Genomic DNA, 17,678 nt, shown 5'->3' on the forward strand with positions numbered 1-17,678 from the left:
GGGGATGTTTACTATTGACCTAGTGTCGCTGTGAAAATCTGGCATAGTTACTCCAAACATCGAAGCCAGATTGGTCACACGGTGCGAAGTTGAAGAAAGAAGGAAGCCAAGGCCCAAGGCCACGCAAGGAAAAGAAGGATCATGTTGACAAAGTTGAAATTAGATCTATGAGGTTCTATAGTTATATAGACTTTGTATTGTTATGCGAAATTCATGGTATGTCATGCATAAAAGCATACAGCTCCGCACGGTTTTATTATAACCTTTAATATCAAACGTACGGACGGGGAGAATCGATCACTTGCAAAGGTGTAAACTTTCGATTTGTAATGGATGGGGAAAACTGAAAAACATTGCTTCGCATGGGACATGGTGGTAGCATTTTCCCAACTTTCTTTATATTGGCTGGCATGTGGATAGGCAGAAGAGGAGGGTTGGTGTGAAATAAGTTAATGTTTTTAAAAATGCATCTCTAGATCTAGTCTAGATCTAGATCTAGATCGGAAGGACTTCCTTAATGAGCGACCACCCCATCAAACACAATAAGAAGCCTTCTAACCCTAACCCTACCCCTAGATCTAGCCCTCAATTCTGCTCTGTCTCCTAGTGGTCACTCATTACAGAAGTCCTCCCATCTAGTTCTTCATGGCCGTCCTTGTTAGAAGTTACGGACTAGAGTTAGAGATCTACGCCTAACAATTCGACTCGTTGAATATCTTAGCCTGGGACTGGGACTTGGGAGGACCAGGAAGTTAGACATGACAGTATTTTATAGAAAAAGTAACTCACGTTACATAGCCTATCCGATTTCATGCATTGTCCGTGTATTTTTGCCTCCTGATTTAGAAAATGTTACTTAAACTTTCGCAAATGCGTATGGTTTTTTAGTTCGAAGTGTGTATACGACCCGGTAACCGGGAACAAAGTCACAAAGTATACAGATCCGGTAGGGCAACTCTTTTGTGATTTCGGAAAGTTTCAGCGCCCAGACCCGGTAGTGTGTGTGTTTGAGAGAGAGAGAGAGAGCAGGGGGAAGTGCTAGCAAAATGTATGACATGCCCCTGTTGGCAGGAGGGAACAAGAGAAAGATAGAGTGGGAAATAGGTGGGGAGAAAGAAAGACAGAGACGAACGAAGAAAAAGAGAAGGCGAGCGATACACAGAGGAGAGAGAGAGAGGCAGAGAAATAGAGAGGGTGACTGCTCCATTGAAATTATGACATCGTTCTTTTCTTCAAATTGTGATTCTTCCAACTCCAAAACAGAGGAAAAACGATTGTTCATCATTGAAAAGACATCCGCTTGTCCGCAATCTTCATTTAGATATCTAGATAAATATCTAGATCTAGGCTAGTCTCGAAACTAGATCAATGATTTATGTCTGTCTAGATCTAAACCTAGGCCTTAGATCTAGAACCAAGGTCTACCTATAGCCAAGAGGACGCTGAAACTTTCCGAAATCACGAAAGAGTTCCCCTACGGGGTCTACTGTATACTTTGTGATTTTGTACCCGGTTACCGGGTCTGTATACACTCCCTTTTGAGATGTTAAGATTTAATCACTGCACAATTTGCATTTACATATCTCTACAATACAAGCTGATTGTAGACCTAAGTCCTAAGTTTAGAAATTTTATTATTATTTATTGCCTCTGTTAGTATAGATCTATTGTTAGAGTCAAGAGGAATTCTGGGCCAGATTTAACTTTGGTGGACCCACCATGTTTACCTATAATGTGCACTAGCCATAACAACGGAGGGGGGGGGGGGGGGGGGAGGAGAATTCAGGGGGTTAGTGTGTTAATGGGGGGCTACATTAAATTTTTAAAAACAACATGATAAATGAAATAACTCTATAATATAAAAGAGTGGACCCTTGTATGGCATTTCACAGTGAGGCTCAAAAGTAGTTCCGGCTTCATTCAGTGTTGGGTCCACCAAAGTTCAATCTTACCGAATTCCGTAACGAGCGACCATTTTAAAACATAATAGAATATCTGGTTTGGGGCAGGGGTAGAGGTGTGGGTTGGGTTAGGGTTAGGATTGTTCTCTATTGTGTTTGTTGGGGTGATCGCTCGTTACGGAATCCTTCCATAGAATCTACTACCATTTGAACTTATGACTAGATTTTCTAGAATCTATAAAATTAAAATACAGTCCCTAATTGATTATTTTAGAATTTAAAAAATATAATATAATGTGAGGCAGCATGGTGAAATCAGGCGCTCGTCAAAATAATGAAAATCGAGATGGCCATTAAAGAACACATTTCTGTGTGAATTTCACTGAAAAACTTTAATTAAAGGCTTAAAAGATGATACAATACCAATAACTCTATATGACTCAAAATTGACGAGCGCCCCGATTCCACTGCATCATGACACATATTACCTTTTTAAGCTAAATTCTGATCAATGACTCACTCAATGAGTTTTGTACTTGGTCTTTAGAAGACGATTCCGATTCTAGTAAATAGGCTTTATAGGTTTACACAGATTTTAGATTTGGTAGTCTAGTGCAAAGAAGAAAGCTTGCAGGATCTGATCTATTGGGGTAAGAGAAGGTCTCCTTTATTGTGTTTCTTGGGGTGGTCGCTTGTTACGGAAGTCCTTCCCTTTCTAGGAAAAAAGTCAGTTGGCCTAGTTTTCTGAACCAATTACAACAGCAGATCTATTTCTTATTTTTTATTTTGTTTTGAGATTGTATGAAATTTCAGTTTATGTCATTTCATAGTGTCAGTAAAGAAATTATGTTAGTAAGATTTTTTTAAAATTTATATTTTTACAAAGTTGTGGTCTAGTAAATTTACATCATTTAGACAAACCTGTCTAAGACAACCACCCATGGCCTTTGTCTCTCTTACTTGTTTAAAAGACAAATGGTCCTCTTGGACAGTGCCATATATTTAAAATAAGCACGAGGCGAAGTTGGAAACAGGTGTTTTTCAGGTGATTGTCTTAGACAGGTGGTTGTTAACGCAGGTTCGACTGTGTTTTAAATTGGTTTACTTGTCTTAAATATGGGGGAAGTGATTAAAGATTTTGTTGCTGTTTGATTTAGTTGTAGTTTTTTTGTTTCTTTATTTTATTGAGTTCTATTTCATTCGCTTTGAATAACAGCCAGTATAAGATTTCATAAAGTAATGCTGACACACATTATAATTTCAACTTCATTACTTTCGTAAGTTTCTTGTTTTACAATAATGGTGAATTCGTGAAATATAATCCAATTCTTGCATGTTTCATAATAGATGATTTCATAATTTTTTAATTACATGCGAAATCATAATTCAACGATTTTGTTACTCACATTTTTTAGAGGTTATTTCCGTTTATAAATCTTCCATCTTACCTTTGAATTGTAGCAATAGCTTTACTAAGGAAGACGAATTCTTGTTTCATTTTGAATAGTGTGTGTGTGCCTAGTATGTTTCGAGGGATTAAGCATAAAACTGAAGAGGGCATTGTTCCATAGATTAATTTTATAAAGTTATTTTGATGATAGTATGAAAAAAACAGCTATTATTGCTCTGCCTGCTTCCTGTCCCTAAGCAATTTTATGGTCTGTGTCCCTGCTCTTTGGGGGGAACTTTTTATTTCCTTTTTCCTTTACTTTGGTTTTCACTTTTCTGTTTGACTATAGATCTTTTTTTAATTGCAGCTATTAATGTTGAACAAAATGCAGTGAGTTGTAAGACACATTTCAGAATGCTCTGATCACAAATATTTTTTTCATCAGCATCACTTTTCTTGTCTCAACCTTTCAATGTTTTTTCCCTATTTAAACTGGGATTGATAACGTGAGTAGTTTCATAGAAAAAAAGTAAAGCAGCTTGCTTACTGCCCTCAGCTTCAGTGATTGAGCAGTGACTGAGAGAGGCCACCATGACAACTATTCGTTTTTCGTCCCATGTTCAAGAATGTGGCCCGACAGAAGATCTTCATTGTTGGGCGAGACGTGAAGGTAATACTGAATTGTGTGATCCTAAATCTTATAAAGCCACACTTCTTCAAGGACTAGCAATTATGCTCACTCCTACTTCTGCAAGTATTAAAACATGAAAATGTTATATTCAAAGCATACATCAATTCTGGAAAGCAATTTCTTTTCTCTCGTTTGATGTGCAGTCTCACTCTCAATCTATTGAATTGCAATTGATTTTGTCATTTATTCAATTAATTCAACTTGGGTTCAATTCCCCCCTCTGCACATTAGAATGTCACCCAGTTACCTGGAAAGACAAGGTTATCAAATTAATGTACTAAGAGACCGCTTTGATTAGTTTGATGAACCCATTGGGACTGGTTTAGATAGGTACTGAGCTTACTTTACTTTATATCAGTATTTTTTCAGTGGTGAGTGACGCAATTAATTAAGAAAAACAAGTGTACAGTACAGTTTTTAAAGGGATTTTATGGGTGCATGCTGCGTTTAAAATAATGAGAATATTCTGCCTTCTTTTTTTCCCCAGTTGTTGAAGACAACCTTGGATTTGAGCCTACACAGTAAGTGTTGTTTCTTACTTGTCTTACTTGATAGTGGTTCCCACACTCTAGGTAGAAGTGATGTGTATAATTGTTATGTTACGACTTACTTGAGTCTTGCAGTAGTAGATCTAGATGGTAGTTGATGTTGGTGGGGCCCCACCTACTGGTCTTCTCTTAGTTCTTGGTTAGCGGATGATACTCGTTTCGGCTTCAGTGAGTGAGTCACACTTAGTTTACTCAAGCTTTGCCCGAAGTCTCGTGAGGTGTCAGTCACGCGATATGTCCTTTAGACTTACATCACAATAACTATTATAAAGGTGCGTTCACGCTACATGTCCTATTCTAAATGTGCGCTTACACCTCAATAATAATCTTTCAGACAACCCAGACATTAATGTTATAATACTAGGTTAGAGTTAGAGCCTAGCTTCGTAAAATCTTTCAGAGTTGAGCAGCATCAGCATGGCATCGTTCTGGGGAAAAAAACAACTCAATAAACAAACAGACCCAAAGGGATAGGTTTTGAGGCTTGCCAGAAACTTGTTTTAATGTTAATGATTTCCTGTTTTAGAAAACAGATTTTTCCATCAATGCCAGGGGTGAAAGATGACTGTGGCATTGTAGGTTGTTTTTATAATAATGTTGCAAATTTGTCAATGAAAGTATGTAAATCTGCTTGATACAGAGAGAATAGATATTCAGGAATAAAGTTGTCTTAATAAGTTTGAGTATGTTATTATTGATAAACAAAAAAGTGGAGTCTTTTCTTTTTCCTTTTTCTTCATGTGGGGACACCAGACTATTTTTACAAAGGCAGCCGTCTGTCGAAGTGCCTGCAAGTTGCCAAGCTTTTAATCTGTAACAAGATAGCTGCTTCTTACCTATACGCACGTCAGGTCACCGAGATATTCTTCTTCAGCTATAGATCCTCTTTTACGAATTTTTACAGTCCACACACACTAACCACCGGTCGGTGTCTAACCAGACTAACTACTGCCGTCTCACGCTAGCTACACAGTTCACTCACACGCAATTCCGCTTCTTGACAGGAGTGCATTCTGGCTCACACTTTTGCTACACACCACATACATGACAACATAACATGCACGTTTCCGACTCGTCCAAAAACAACCTATATAATCCTTTCTTCTTTATTTTCTTCCCTAACAATGACCGCCTAATGGTTCTACTTCCTGTTTACTTAACAACCTTCTAGTACAGTAGTCTCCGCCTAAGATCCCGGTGCTTGGGAGCAAGGAAATGCGGGATCTTAGGCGAACCGGGATCTTAACCGATGAACCCAGGGAAGAATCTATGGTGACCCATGTTAAGGCTCACAATCGGTAAAATAGTCTCCCTCTACTCTACAATGAACTGACGTGACCGCTTGGTGGGTTTATGACGTATGGCGAGCAAAGAGTGGTTAACCTTGATGACCTATCACGGTGCATAGTGGGATGTGGCTTGCCATTTTCACTTATTATCCTATCATGAGTCTCAAGATCTACGCTTATCCAGTTGCCCCTCCTCTTTACCTGTCAAAAATGTATAGCTTTCCATCTCTGACCGAGTCCCCCCCCCCCCTTCCAAACCGCCTTTGTCGTTACACACCATTACGTTGTGAACCCTCCAATTAAAATTCAGTCTGTCTCAAAAATTCGGGAGTAGAGACAACTGCTGCAATGGTCAAGGAAGAGTTCACGGTTCGATATGATCCCGTCAGGAGCGAACGTGTAGGCCCTACCCACCCAGCGAGTGATGCAAGTTTAGGTGGCGAGCTCAGGTGTGAGTGCGATGCGTGGGGAAAACAAACGCGTCGGTCAGTTCACACCCCGGTGTGATCCCGTCTGGGGCAAACATTGTATCGCTTCATCGAGTTTTACAACGTGTATGTGATCACATTCACGATAGTGGTTGATCTTTGACGCGACGGACAGTTTATTGATCTCAACTTTTCACTCTAGGTTGATCGGCTGTGCCCGCCCGGGTTTTTGTTTAGCAAATTATGATCTGAAATGCGGGATCTTAGCCGAATGTAGACCATCAGAGCGGGATCTTAGGGGTGACTTTTGTATAGTAAAAATTCTGTTTTCCTAAAACAACGGGATCTTAAGCGAACCGGGATCATAAGTGGCGGGATCTTAGGCGGAGACTACTGTATTCACATTTTTGCTCTTGGTGAAAGTGAAAACTGAATTGTGACTAAAAATGCTGGCCTGGACACTTTTCTCTTTGGGCATGAAAATGTCAGCAGCTGTGATTTTAGGTCTACTTGTATTGATGGGCGTGTAAAACATCTACATACAATATTTATATTGTTGTTTTTTTAAAATTAAATTTTGTTGTTTAAAACATGAAAACGAGATTACAGTATAATTTTATGTCATTTGTCTGTTTTATCATAGCCAATTTTTACCCTTTGGAGGAACTACATTGGAGAAACAAATGAGTTGAACTCTAACACTGTATTTTTTTTTTCAAGCTCCTGGTGGAAAGCCCCTATAACTTCACCATATCTTCACAAAATAAAGGGTTTTAACTTAGATTATAAGAGAATTAGAGAATTAAAAAATCCTTAACTTTGTTTTCATCTTGTTTATAGCATTACATATTGTTGTCGAGAACATGTAGTTTTGTTTTTAATATTACTGTTTATTGTTGATAAGAAACTGAACTAGATTATAATTAATTGTTAGGGAGGGGGGGGGGGGATTGAGGTGGTTTTGGGTTGTTGCTTTTTTTTTTTTTCATCTTTGTGTTTCTGTCAAGTTTCATTGAATGAACAACAGCAACATACCCATATTCATTTACCTGTGCTGTTTTCTCCGCAGGGGCATACATGAAGTTCATCGAGGCTGTCCAGATATTGATGCGTTTCTGTGTGCAGTTCCTGTGCTCTGTCAGCAACCAGAAACCTTTGGCCTCGTGTGGGACAAAGTGAGTGCATGCAGTGGTAACGTAAAAAAATTTAATTTTTTTTTTTTCGGGGGGGGGGGGGGGGGGGGGTCATTGATAGCTGGGTCCAGCTTTGGGATTATTTTATTTTTTCGTTTTATCCATGAGTAAAGATAGAGAGCTCTTTCATGGCTAGTTTATCTTTTAAATTTGTCAACCAATATACACTTTTATTTTCTGACAATATATGTGTGTGCCTGAAGAAAGGCATCGAAAGTCGGATTCTGATTTTTTATTTTTTTTAAAGGGGGTATCTAATGGAAAATTCCATACGGAACACAATGGGTATTGGATTTTTCAGACATCTCAGGTACGTTTTGAGATACTGCACATTTTGTGTATGAGAAGGTAAAAAGATGCTTTAAACGCTGTGCACTATGAAGACACTTGAATAGCTAACAGGGTGAGGTTGCATAAGTAGTGAGATTTGTTTGCAGTCATAGATTTTCATTTGCTCTGTAATTTATGATGTAGGGGAAGTCCTAGTTATCAGGGCTTCCAGTCTTCCGCAATTTTGCGGATTTCCGCAAATTAGCAGAATTCCGCAAATGGAAAAATTTCCGTGAAAATTCGTGCAAAAAAATTTTTTTTTTAAAATGCGAAATAAAAAATTTCCGTTATTACCAATAGTCAACGATAGCCAACCCATACCGGAAGTGCTCTTTTATTTGAAAGTGTAGACAGTGTCTTCTACTTTCACTTTCTAAAGCTCAAGAAGCAGAGCACCAGCTCTGTAAACAAGAGGAAGAAATGACGATTGTGATTCAATCGATCTTGGGCCTCCAAGAAAAGAAAACTCTAAAGAGAGCTTGATTTTTTTTTTACCAGACTTGTTTATTTGTAAGTTTTGTTGTAGATTTAAGTTGAATAAGCTGTCAAGTTATTTAGATCTAGATCTAGACTAGAATCTAGCTAGATATTAGATCTAGATCAAGTCAAGCTGTACTATTATTATAAGGATTTTACACCGTATGATAATTATGGTGCAAACCAACACAAGCAGAAAAAAGTTAAACATTAACTGTCAAGTTTTATAGATCTAGTTGTGGATGTACAGTATCTGTACAAGGGAGAAAGCATGGCTTTGGATTTGGAAATATATGGGTTAACACAAGCAGAAAATTATGTAGACCTATGCAAAGTGTGTTTTATTTTTCACTTATTTTCTGTTAAATTTAGGCTTGAATAGCCAGAAATGGCATACTTAGGATGCTCCGAAACCAAAAATTCTCAAACATAAAGGGGACGCTGTCCCCCTTCAACCCCCTGCCAGGGCTCTGCTCTGGACCCGAAAATCCTCGATAAATGACATCAGCTGCTGGAAAGCTCTGGTTAATGTTTTGGTATATAATATGATGGGGTTCAATTTCACTTGAATTACAGGGCTGGGGGAGAGGAAACACAACCGAACATTGATATTAGTCGCTTTTGAAAGCCATTTTCAAAATTTTAAGAATACCGTACCATCAAAATAATTTTTTATGAAATACTTAGAACCTGTGTAAATGAAAATCCTTTGAACCCTTTGTTTCCGCAAGTTTTTTCTGCTCATGGATGGGATTTAATTTTGGTCTGTCAAATGGAGCCCGTCACTTACATATTGGCTATAATTTATTGCCAAACTAAGCTACATCTGAGTTTTATTCCTCACTAGAAAGGGAAATTAATGTAAAATATGGTAATGTAAAGGAGCCAAAATACCAATGAAAATTATAACTCATGGCAATAATACAAATTGGACCGAAAATAAACAACACAAAAAATATGTCAAGTTTGCTCACCAACAAAATAAAAATATATAAATTACTAAGGAACTGGGGTTTTTTTTGGAGTTGGTGGCCTAGTGGTTAGGCTACCGGACTCGTAATCGTGAGGTTGTGGGTTCAGGGGTTCGAGCTGTGGGCGCGACGTTGTGTCCTTGGGAAAGGCACTTTACACGAATTTTCCTCACTTCACCCAGGTGGGAATGGGTACCCGGCCATAGACAGCGAAAGATCTTGTCAGTTTGTTAGTGTTTCAGCATCCATAAATGGCCGCTTGCACTGTATGCTTCCCAGGAAGTTGAGGTTGTTTCAGAATGCTCGCAGGTCTGCTGAGGTAATGGTATAGATTGTGAAGCACATAGAGCTTGCTGTTTAGCGGGGATTTGCGCTATTATGCTATCTATTATTATTTTTTGAAGTGTTATTTGTTCAATATACTTTTATTTCTGAATCATAATGTGCTTATCATTTTTCGTTGTAAATAGATAAGTAATCACAAAGTTATCATTATTTTGAAAACATGTTTGCTTTGAAATCATAACCATACAGCCACAAACAGGAACAATGTACATTAGAAAAAACATTCTTTTCATTCAGACTTTGACAAATTCAATGGAACAGACCACCTCTTGGAGAAAATTTAACATCTATCATGTATAGAAATACTAGTCATACTTTGAACATACTGGGTCATTTTTTTCCCGTGTTTTGAAGTAAACTGTGGCATTCTCATTTGCCAGGAACCCCCACCACTCAGCAAAGCAGTACTGACTTACTGGGTAGTGTCATCAGTCACTTTAACCCTATCCGTACATTGTGTTTTACTATCGTATCTATACGACGTGGGGAACTCTGTGCCACCACTTTCCAAAGAGGAAATTTACTCGTTAATCCGTTCCGTACACTTTGCATAGCAGTTTGTCGAAATAATTTTTTGAGAAATACTGAAAGTTTTAAAGAGTTCTTCGCACTAGAAGTATTCTAAAATGTGAAGAATTATACAACCCCAAGGGTACAAAATGACTCCAGGGCGTACGGATAGGGTTAAGACAACAGGTTAATTATGGTTTTAAAAAAGGTGGAACTGTTGATTGTTTTTTATGGAAAAATGGTGTGATCATTGTTGAATTATTAGTTTATCAGCCTTTAGTTTGAAACAATATGGGCTGACTTTTCATCTTTCTCCAGACAAAGACACAGATATTGTAAACTGATTGTCGTTTCATGGGGTGAGCACATTTTCAGAAGTTCAGAAAGAGACAAATGTTTTGTAGTTGTTCATACTTTCATTGTCTAGACTGCCCTGTGATATGTGCTGTGGTTTTGATCGTTCACTTATCTGTAACGGACATTTTTGTGATATGGCAGTGTGACCAGTGGCTTTGCTTTGCGCCTGCATATTTAAGGAAATAAAATTTCAAGTAGATCAAGGAAGCATTCCACTACTGGCATTCCACATCTGTTGGGTCGCTGTCTGCTCTGTCCCAAGTTGGTCCTAACAGACAGGGTTGAGGCAGTCGGCCAACTAAATGACTTTAAATAGTGTCAATAGAGGGGTAAAATGTCAATAATTAACATTTTTAAAAAATTCCCTCCAGAGTTTGAGTCCCTCTGAAGGGAGGTACGAGCCTGGAGAACACTACTGCAGAACTAGAGAAGAAAGCAGAGAGAGTGCTCATGGACTTATCACTTTTCATCGAGATGGAGAGACGGGTGTCAAGTTTGCCATTAAGACTTTATGGGTAGGTATGATATTTAGAATATCAGGTCTTTTCTCTCTCTCTCTTCTGGCGCTGTGGCTTCATAAACGGTCAGCGATGCCGACAGCACGTAGGAACTCAACACTTGCCTAGGGGTCCTTAAAAAGTGCTGAAAGTGGGTTACTGAAATGTCCCAGCAGACGGGTTCTAGAATATCAGGTGGAAGTCTTCAGTGATTTGTCTTTGATCAGTAATGAATATGACTGGTATAGGGATTGAATGGCTGGGCTGAAGTAAGGTTCTAGTAGATCATTTGGCGGAGAATTGGTTTGAATCATTGGACAATTGTGGCGCATATACAGGAAATAAGTTCTTGTCAAAAGCTAATGTGTAACTAGTTTTGACTATCTATGGAATCTTTTACTGCTGCTGGGGAGAAGAGTGGTAAGCCCTGGCTCAGTGGCGGTGGGTGGTTTTAAATATGGGTGGGACTGAGAAATCAGGGTAGGTAGAGTTCAAAGGTAAGATTTCCTTGATTCAGAAGAAATTAGAGATATGTGGGAGTATGTTTCATTCACACACTCAGGCACAAACGCGCTCATATGACCTTATACAGTTGCGAGCGCCGTAAAACACTTACCAAACAAAACAAAAAAAATTAATTAATTTAACACATAAATGCACTCGTACAACAGTAACTGGATTAGGCCACGGGGTCGCAGAAAGCAAAGCATTCCTAAAACATGGGCCCATGAGCGTGTTTTGGTTACTGGGTCTCTGGGGAAAGTGTGTCATGAACTTTCCCCCCATTGTCTGGGCTGGCAGAGAACGAGCCCTCTCTAACAACAGTTTCCGGGTGCTCTCGTTTGTTTCTTTTACTTTGTTTCAAGAATAGTTTCATTAACAAAGGGCTGTGGGAATGGGCTCATCCTTTGCTGAGCCCTAAACACATTTGATTGGCTGTTCGGTTACTCTCGTTGTAAGCGGTGATTTTGGTGATTGGATAAATGAGCAAGCATGTGTGTTCACTGCATGCAACTAAAGGCGGAGGCGGAATTTTCTGAAACAGTTCTAACTGTTTCAACTGATTATCTCGTTTATTAGAAGAAACATTCTTTTACGGAGGGAAAGAGTTCGGGGGTGGAAGTGGGTGGGGCTCAAGCCCTTTAGCCCTTCACTACACCCCGCCACTGCCTGGCTCTCTAAAAGTAGTTTTTCTTTGTTACAGATGGGCTCAAACTAGTCCAGAATGGACATTTTGGGGGTTTTAAAATGGGAACTTGAGCGTAGTCGTGGTGTTTGTCAACATTTGTAAAACAAGACATGCCTCATCATTGTTATACATCGCTTTCAGAACTAAAAGAAGGGATTGATATTTTAGCTATGCTTATGAACTCTGTTGTGAAAAAATATTTCAACTGCTCAGTGTTAGACTCTGCTATAAGCCACTTTGAAAAGTGACGTATGACGAGTCTTACGCTGAGCAGTAAATTTGGCGACGTATGACGAGTCTTACGCTGAGCAGTAAATTTGGTTGCTTTCCCAAACAGTTGCCACTATGATTAAAGTGACCTGATCAGTTTTTCTCCCTCCCATTATAAAGGGTGCGTATAGATAGACAATTCTCTGTTTGTATAAATATCTTATATTTCTAGCTTTTTTAGAGAGGAAAATGGACTCCAGTATGCTCAGTCAGCAATGGTTTTTCAGTACTTTTTTTTTCTGTTCAGTCGACTGAAGTGTTCAATCCAGAGGAAGTACGAATTGGCCTTCTCAGCAAACACCCAAATATTTGCTGTGTCTACGGAATTGTTGTAAGATGCAGACAAGTGCATCTTCTCCTGGAGCATGCTGGTAATTCTTTTACTTCTTTTTTTTGTCTTTCCTGTACTTGGGATAGACAATGTTCACATTTATACTGTTTTCAAATAGTAGAAGACATTAAAGTTTGGTGAAATGTTATCATAACCTGACAGTCTGAAGGACAGTGTGAGTGCTGCTCACCAAATTTTGTTTGTCTGTTTTTGGGGGAATGGGGGGGGGGGGTTGTAATTATACTCTAGTCAATAATGTTTGAAAGAATATAGCGGGGAGGTAATCCTCCTTTGTTACCAAAAGGGGATAACTACTAAAACTTCTGCAGAATGAAGAAGTGAAAATGACCTTGAAAAAGATTTTTTAAACTCAAGCATTGTCATATGCTGTGTTGTCTCCTCCAAGATTGGAAAGGGGGGAGAACATTGGACAACACGGATGAGAGTGTAGCATAATTTCAGCCTCTTTTGATAAGTTAACCTCTTGGTTGATTGAAATTAAAGGAAGGGATGTGTGGGTGGGGGGTCAATTTAAAGTCAGTGATTTGACAAGTGGAAGGTCCACTCTTTTTCTCATCAAACTAAAAAGTTGCTTAGCTCACTTCAACTTCAGTAGTCATCACATTGGCAAATCAAGAGAGGTAATGCACATAACTTGTCTACTTTTATATTGATTTTAGTTCTGATACTTGATTAGATAAAAAAGAATTGTTGGTTGTAATCTCTGCCACTTTCATTGTCATTTTACTACTTACTGGAGTTAAGTGCGCACTCCTTTTTTTCCCCCAAGAAAGGCAGTGTACGCTGAACTTTACACTGCTATTTTGTGAACATTAGGTTGGTTTTTAAAATTCTTTTCCCTGTATATTCTTTAAACTCCATACTACACTGGTATCCTGCTTACATCCCAATGTCTCTGGTAAAGTTGCATCTTTTCTGCTGCTTACTTTCATTGTGCTCTGACCTGCTCCTTTTTGTACTAGTCTGTCAACTGAGGGTCAAGACTGGCCCAAAAAAACAAAAAAAAACACAGACCTCCCCATCTTACGCAACCCTGACATTGGTTTATAGTTGTTTCCATGTCCAGAGTTTCTAAAAGCTTAAGATTCTTAATGTGTTGTATGCTTTCAAAATGATTTATTTATGATGTAAAGGAACAAATAGGCTCATGTAAAAATCGATTGCGTCCTTTTCCTATGCGATCAATAATTTTGATGTGAATCATGTTGAATGTGGTCAGTCCTATATTGGGCTTAGTTTTGGGAACTGTATATCGAGTGGGCAATTTCAAGGTGCTACTGGTTGGTACTACTTCTTTTCTTTCCCACCTGTGTCAGTCTATCTTGCTTTTATTCTTGCACTAAATGACAGTTATCCTGCTAATGTGTTTCTCATAACTTAAACAAACAAACAAACAGACATATTGCAAATATTATTTAGTCAAAACAAATAAGCAGTTGTGCAGTGGGGGTGGGGGTTCCGTCTTTGTTAAGTATATCTTGTTAGAAGAGGCTGGATGCAGCAGTTGGAATGCCATTTTTCAGAGACTGCTTTGATTGTTCTGTTTGTATTTGGCTTACTTGTAGTTGTTGTTTTTTTCAACTTCAGGCGTCCCAGTGATGAATGAAAGAAACTGGTTGGCTACCTGTTCTGAGAGAAAACTTCTTGCCGCTCAGCAGTGCTTTCAAGCATTAGAATTCCTGGCGGCCAATAATTTGGTGCACTGTGATGTAAAGCGTAAGTTGACATCTGGCTGATTTTCTCATGGAGCACAGTAGAGCTGTACAAATGGAAAACAGCTATTGTGAGCCATTATGTGGATGGGGATGGTGTAGTTATGGATTGATCAACAATAGACTACGGTGTCTGTGGTGAGTCCCTCCACTTCTGCGTGCAGGAACCTTAATTGGATTCTCAAGTGGTGAGAAAATTTTTGTAGAGTAATTCGGTCCTTTTGCTGGGATGTATCCCTCTTAGCCTGGGTTGGCCCTGACACGCATGGTCAAAAGCCCACCTCCTAACTGATGTAAATTGTGTCAACGGGCGTATAAAAACAGCTTTATTTATTAAACCAATAAATGGATTAGGTGCTTGGATTTTAACTTCAAGAGGACAGCCTTTTCTTTGTAGATTTTTTCATCCTTGCTATTTTTACTTTGAAAGCTTCTTAAACATTTCTTTTTGAAATATTATGAAACAATTAGTGTGTGCAGGTTTTCTGTCAAGGTGAGAGTGCTGAGACTCATGTCCAATATATTTTGTTTCTTCATTTCTCATGAGATGGAAAGAAGCATAAAATAGTCTTTCTACTTTAGGGTTCTATCCAATTGGTAATTATTTTGGACTTTCATATTACAACACCTTTACTTTAACCTTGATTCAAACTTGTTTACTTTGATTTGCATTGTTTTAAGCTGGCTCATAAGGTTTAAATTTTAATATTACAGAAAAATTATGGTCATGGTCAAAGTTATGAAGCTAATTAAATTTTTGTTTGAGATGTATATATTTGTTTTTTCTCTATAAAGTAATACTGTCTCTTGATATAAAGCACTATATTTAGCTAAACCACATGCCCGCTCCGGCTGTGCGAAAACGCGGTAGACTCGCCCCAGTAAGGGGTAACCCAGCGAACATGCTATTTTAGAGCATTGTTCTTTGCGTCAGCCCCATGTATCGTACATCAATACATGCAGGAGAAATTGAGGATTCACTGAAAAAAAAATTTTTTTTCTGATATCTTCAACGACAGCCGAGATATTTTCGAAGAAAGAGGATTGGTTGGTAGCGAGACCGAAACCCGCCAAATGGCACTGTGATTTTCCGACTCTCCGTATTTGGAAGGTGCGGAAACATCCTAAATATTAACCAAAAGTCCCCAAATTCAGCAACCAATGAGGAGAAAGATGGATCTAGCCTCCACGGATTTCCGTGTTTTAATGGAGCTAAAAACAAGAAAGTTACAAGCTTATTTCTTTGAGGAAATTGTTTTAAAAAATGTGTGGTCGATTAATCCGCGGAATGCTCCTGCATAGGCTGAACTTTATAACATTAGAGAGTATTTTGTGAAATTATCCGTAGAACAATCGCATTTTGAAAAAAAAACAACAATGCCAATGTCGTTCCTGTTTTCGCATGCCAGGAAGGGAAACAGTGCTGCACAGAGGAAACGCTTTCCGTGAGACATAAGCCATCTCGCTGTGACGTCACGGCTGCGTTAAAGCGTAGCCGCTGATTGGACTGTTATTTTAATTGGCCTGAATACCACGGAAAACACTGTACTCGTAGGCACGGTTGTAATGAAGGTTTCTTTCTATTTGCCGTCACAAATAATTGGGCTTAATTTCAGTTTTACGAGAATTTAGTGCTGATATGGACTTCAAGATGGCTGCATATTACATTGTTCCCGTATTTACAATGTTTTTGGCAGAAGCAGAATGAAGATTACTCAGGTAGATTTCCGTGTATTTATGCTTATTATGGGTAGGCCTACTTACTCATAATAATGATGAAGCAGTTGAACAATGTTTTAATTACAGAATATTACATCAAATGGCAATGAATGTAATATTGTAGTTCTAAGGTATATTTTTTCGTGGTATGGAGGGGGGGAATATATCTTAGCTAGGCTGAAATAACTATGTAAATGATTAGTTGTCCGCATAATCAATTTGAGTTATTTGCATTTATATAGTTTCAATTATAAGTTTTGTATAAGAAATAGGGATGGGCAGGTACCGGTACCCAGTACCGGAACTCCCGGCTCTACCGAAGGAGGTGTCAGTACCGGCATCTAGCCTCCAGTACCGGCTCTCGGAAGGAGCCGATACCAACGGTTAATACCGGCTCTGAGAAGGAGCCGACGTGACAGGGTTTTTTCTTACCGGGCCACGGGAAGTGTGCAGTGTGTAGGCCTAGGTCTAGCAGCTGGGGCGTCAGATGCACAACGCAGCAGCGGGTGACCTTGATACAGGACTTCAGATTCAAAATTGACAATAAAGAACGAAGTTTGCTTAAATTTAAAATATGGCTTCAAATCAGGTTCATTGCGAGCCACTTTGCTTAATTTGATACGCTGATTCTGAAAATGAAATCAATCTTTAGCGGCGATAACTATTTTTAAAATTCTGCTTGCAAAGTTTAATCCCACGCGGCGGCAAACTTCAAAGGTGTTTTGCGTCACAATTCGCCTCTCCAACTCTGACTGGTGTGTTGGGGGGGGGGGGGGCGTGCGGGCGGCGCTGATCGTGGCGTTAGACGCAAGACGAGAAGTCTGTGACGTCACCTACTGGTGTCACTCTCAGTACCGGTACCGGAGCAGGTACTGGCGGTTCTCGGCACCTGGTGCCGAGAAAGTACCGACACTGGATTTTGCTGGTACCGCCCACCACTAATAAGAAACTGAGCTTTATATTATTTATTTACCTGTTAGTTTCCCCACTTTCTGAGCTGTTTTGTTACAATTTGGTTAATTAATTATGCACTTATATTCAAATGAGTGCATAATCAGACATTTAAAACCTTATTTGTCCCATTTTCTAATTCGTCTCTTTGCAAACACAGATTTGTGTACATCCATGTGTAAAAGAATGGACATATATGTCTTTTATTAAACCATATATTGGCTTATTTTTTAAATAATTATGCATATTTAATTATTTATTTGCATATAATTTACAAGATATTGAGATTTCAACTTAAATTCTTCCATTTTCTGTTTTGTGGCCCTAAAAAACATAAACTCACCTATTTTCAGCCCATTCCATGCATAAATTTCTCCAAAATACCCACAATTTCAGACATGTACACAGCCATAACTTTTGTATTTATGGACTGATTTTGAAAAAGTAAAAAGCATTTTACTTCTGGATTATTGATCTTTGTACCTGTGTTAGTTGTACCCATCTTTATAAAAAAGCTGTGGTATTGCTACTATATTCAAATATTTGAACATTGAGGTG

At 38.8% G+C, this 17,678-nt stretch overlaps 1 protein-coding gene across 2 annotated transcripts in view; it reads left to right on the forward strand.

The window, feature by feature from the left end:
- The first annotated feature begins 66 nt into the window (after positions 1-66).
- Positions 67-17,678, forward strand: part of LOC101860249 (serine/threonine-protein kinase pkn6) — a 39,337-nt gene continuing 21,725 nt past the window's right edge. Inside the window, exons 1-7 of one of the 2 annotated variants that reach the window (XM_005098352.3) lie at positions 67-216; positions 3,848-3,961; positions 4,470-4,503; positions 7,317-7,422; positions 10,802-10,945; positions 12,634-12,757; positions 14,326-14,454. In XM_005098352.3, coding sequence (XP_005098409.1) covers positions 3,883-3,961; positions 4,470-4,503; positions 7,317-7,422; positions 10,802-10,945; positions 12,634-12,757; positions 14,326-14,454 — 616 coding nt within the window. In that variant the 5' untranslated portion in view covers positions 67-216; positions 3,848-3,882. The remainder of the gene's footprint in view (positions 217-3,847; positions 3,962-4,469; positions 4,504-7,316; positions 7,423-10,801; positions 10,946-12,633; positions 12,758-14,325; positions 14,455-17,678) is intronic. The other variant, XM_005098353.3, reaches the window with a different exon arrangement.

This window comes from Aplysia californica, unplaced genomic scaffold (assembly GCF_000002075.1).
Source record: "Aplysia californica isolate F4 #8 unplaced genomic scaffold, AplCal3.0 scaffold00180, whole genome shotgun sequence".
Classification (NCBI taxonomy): Eukaryota; Metazoa; Mollusca; class Gastropoda; order Aplysiida; family Aplysiidae; genus Aplysia; species Aplysia californica.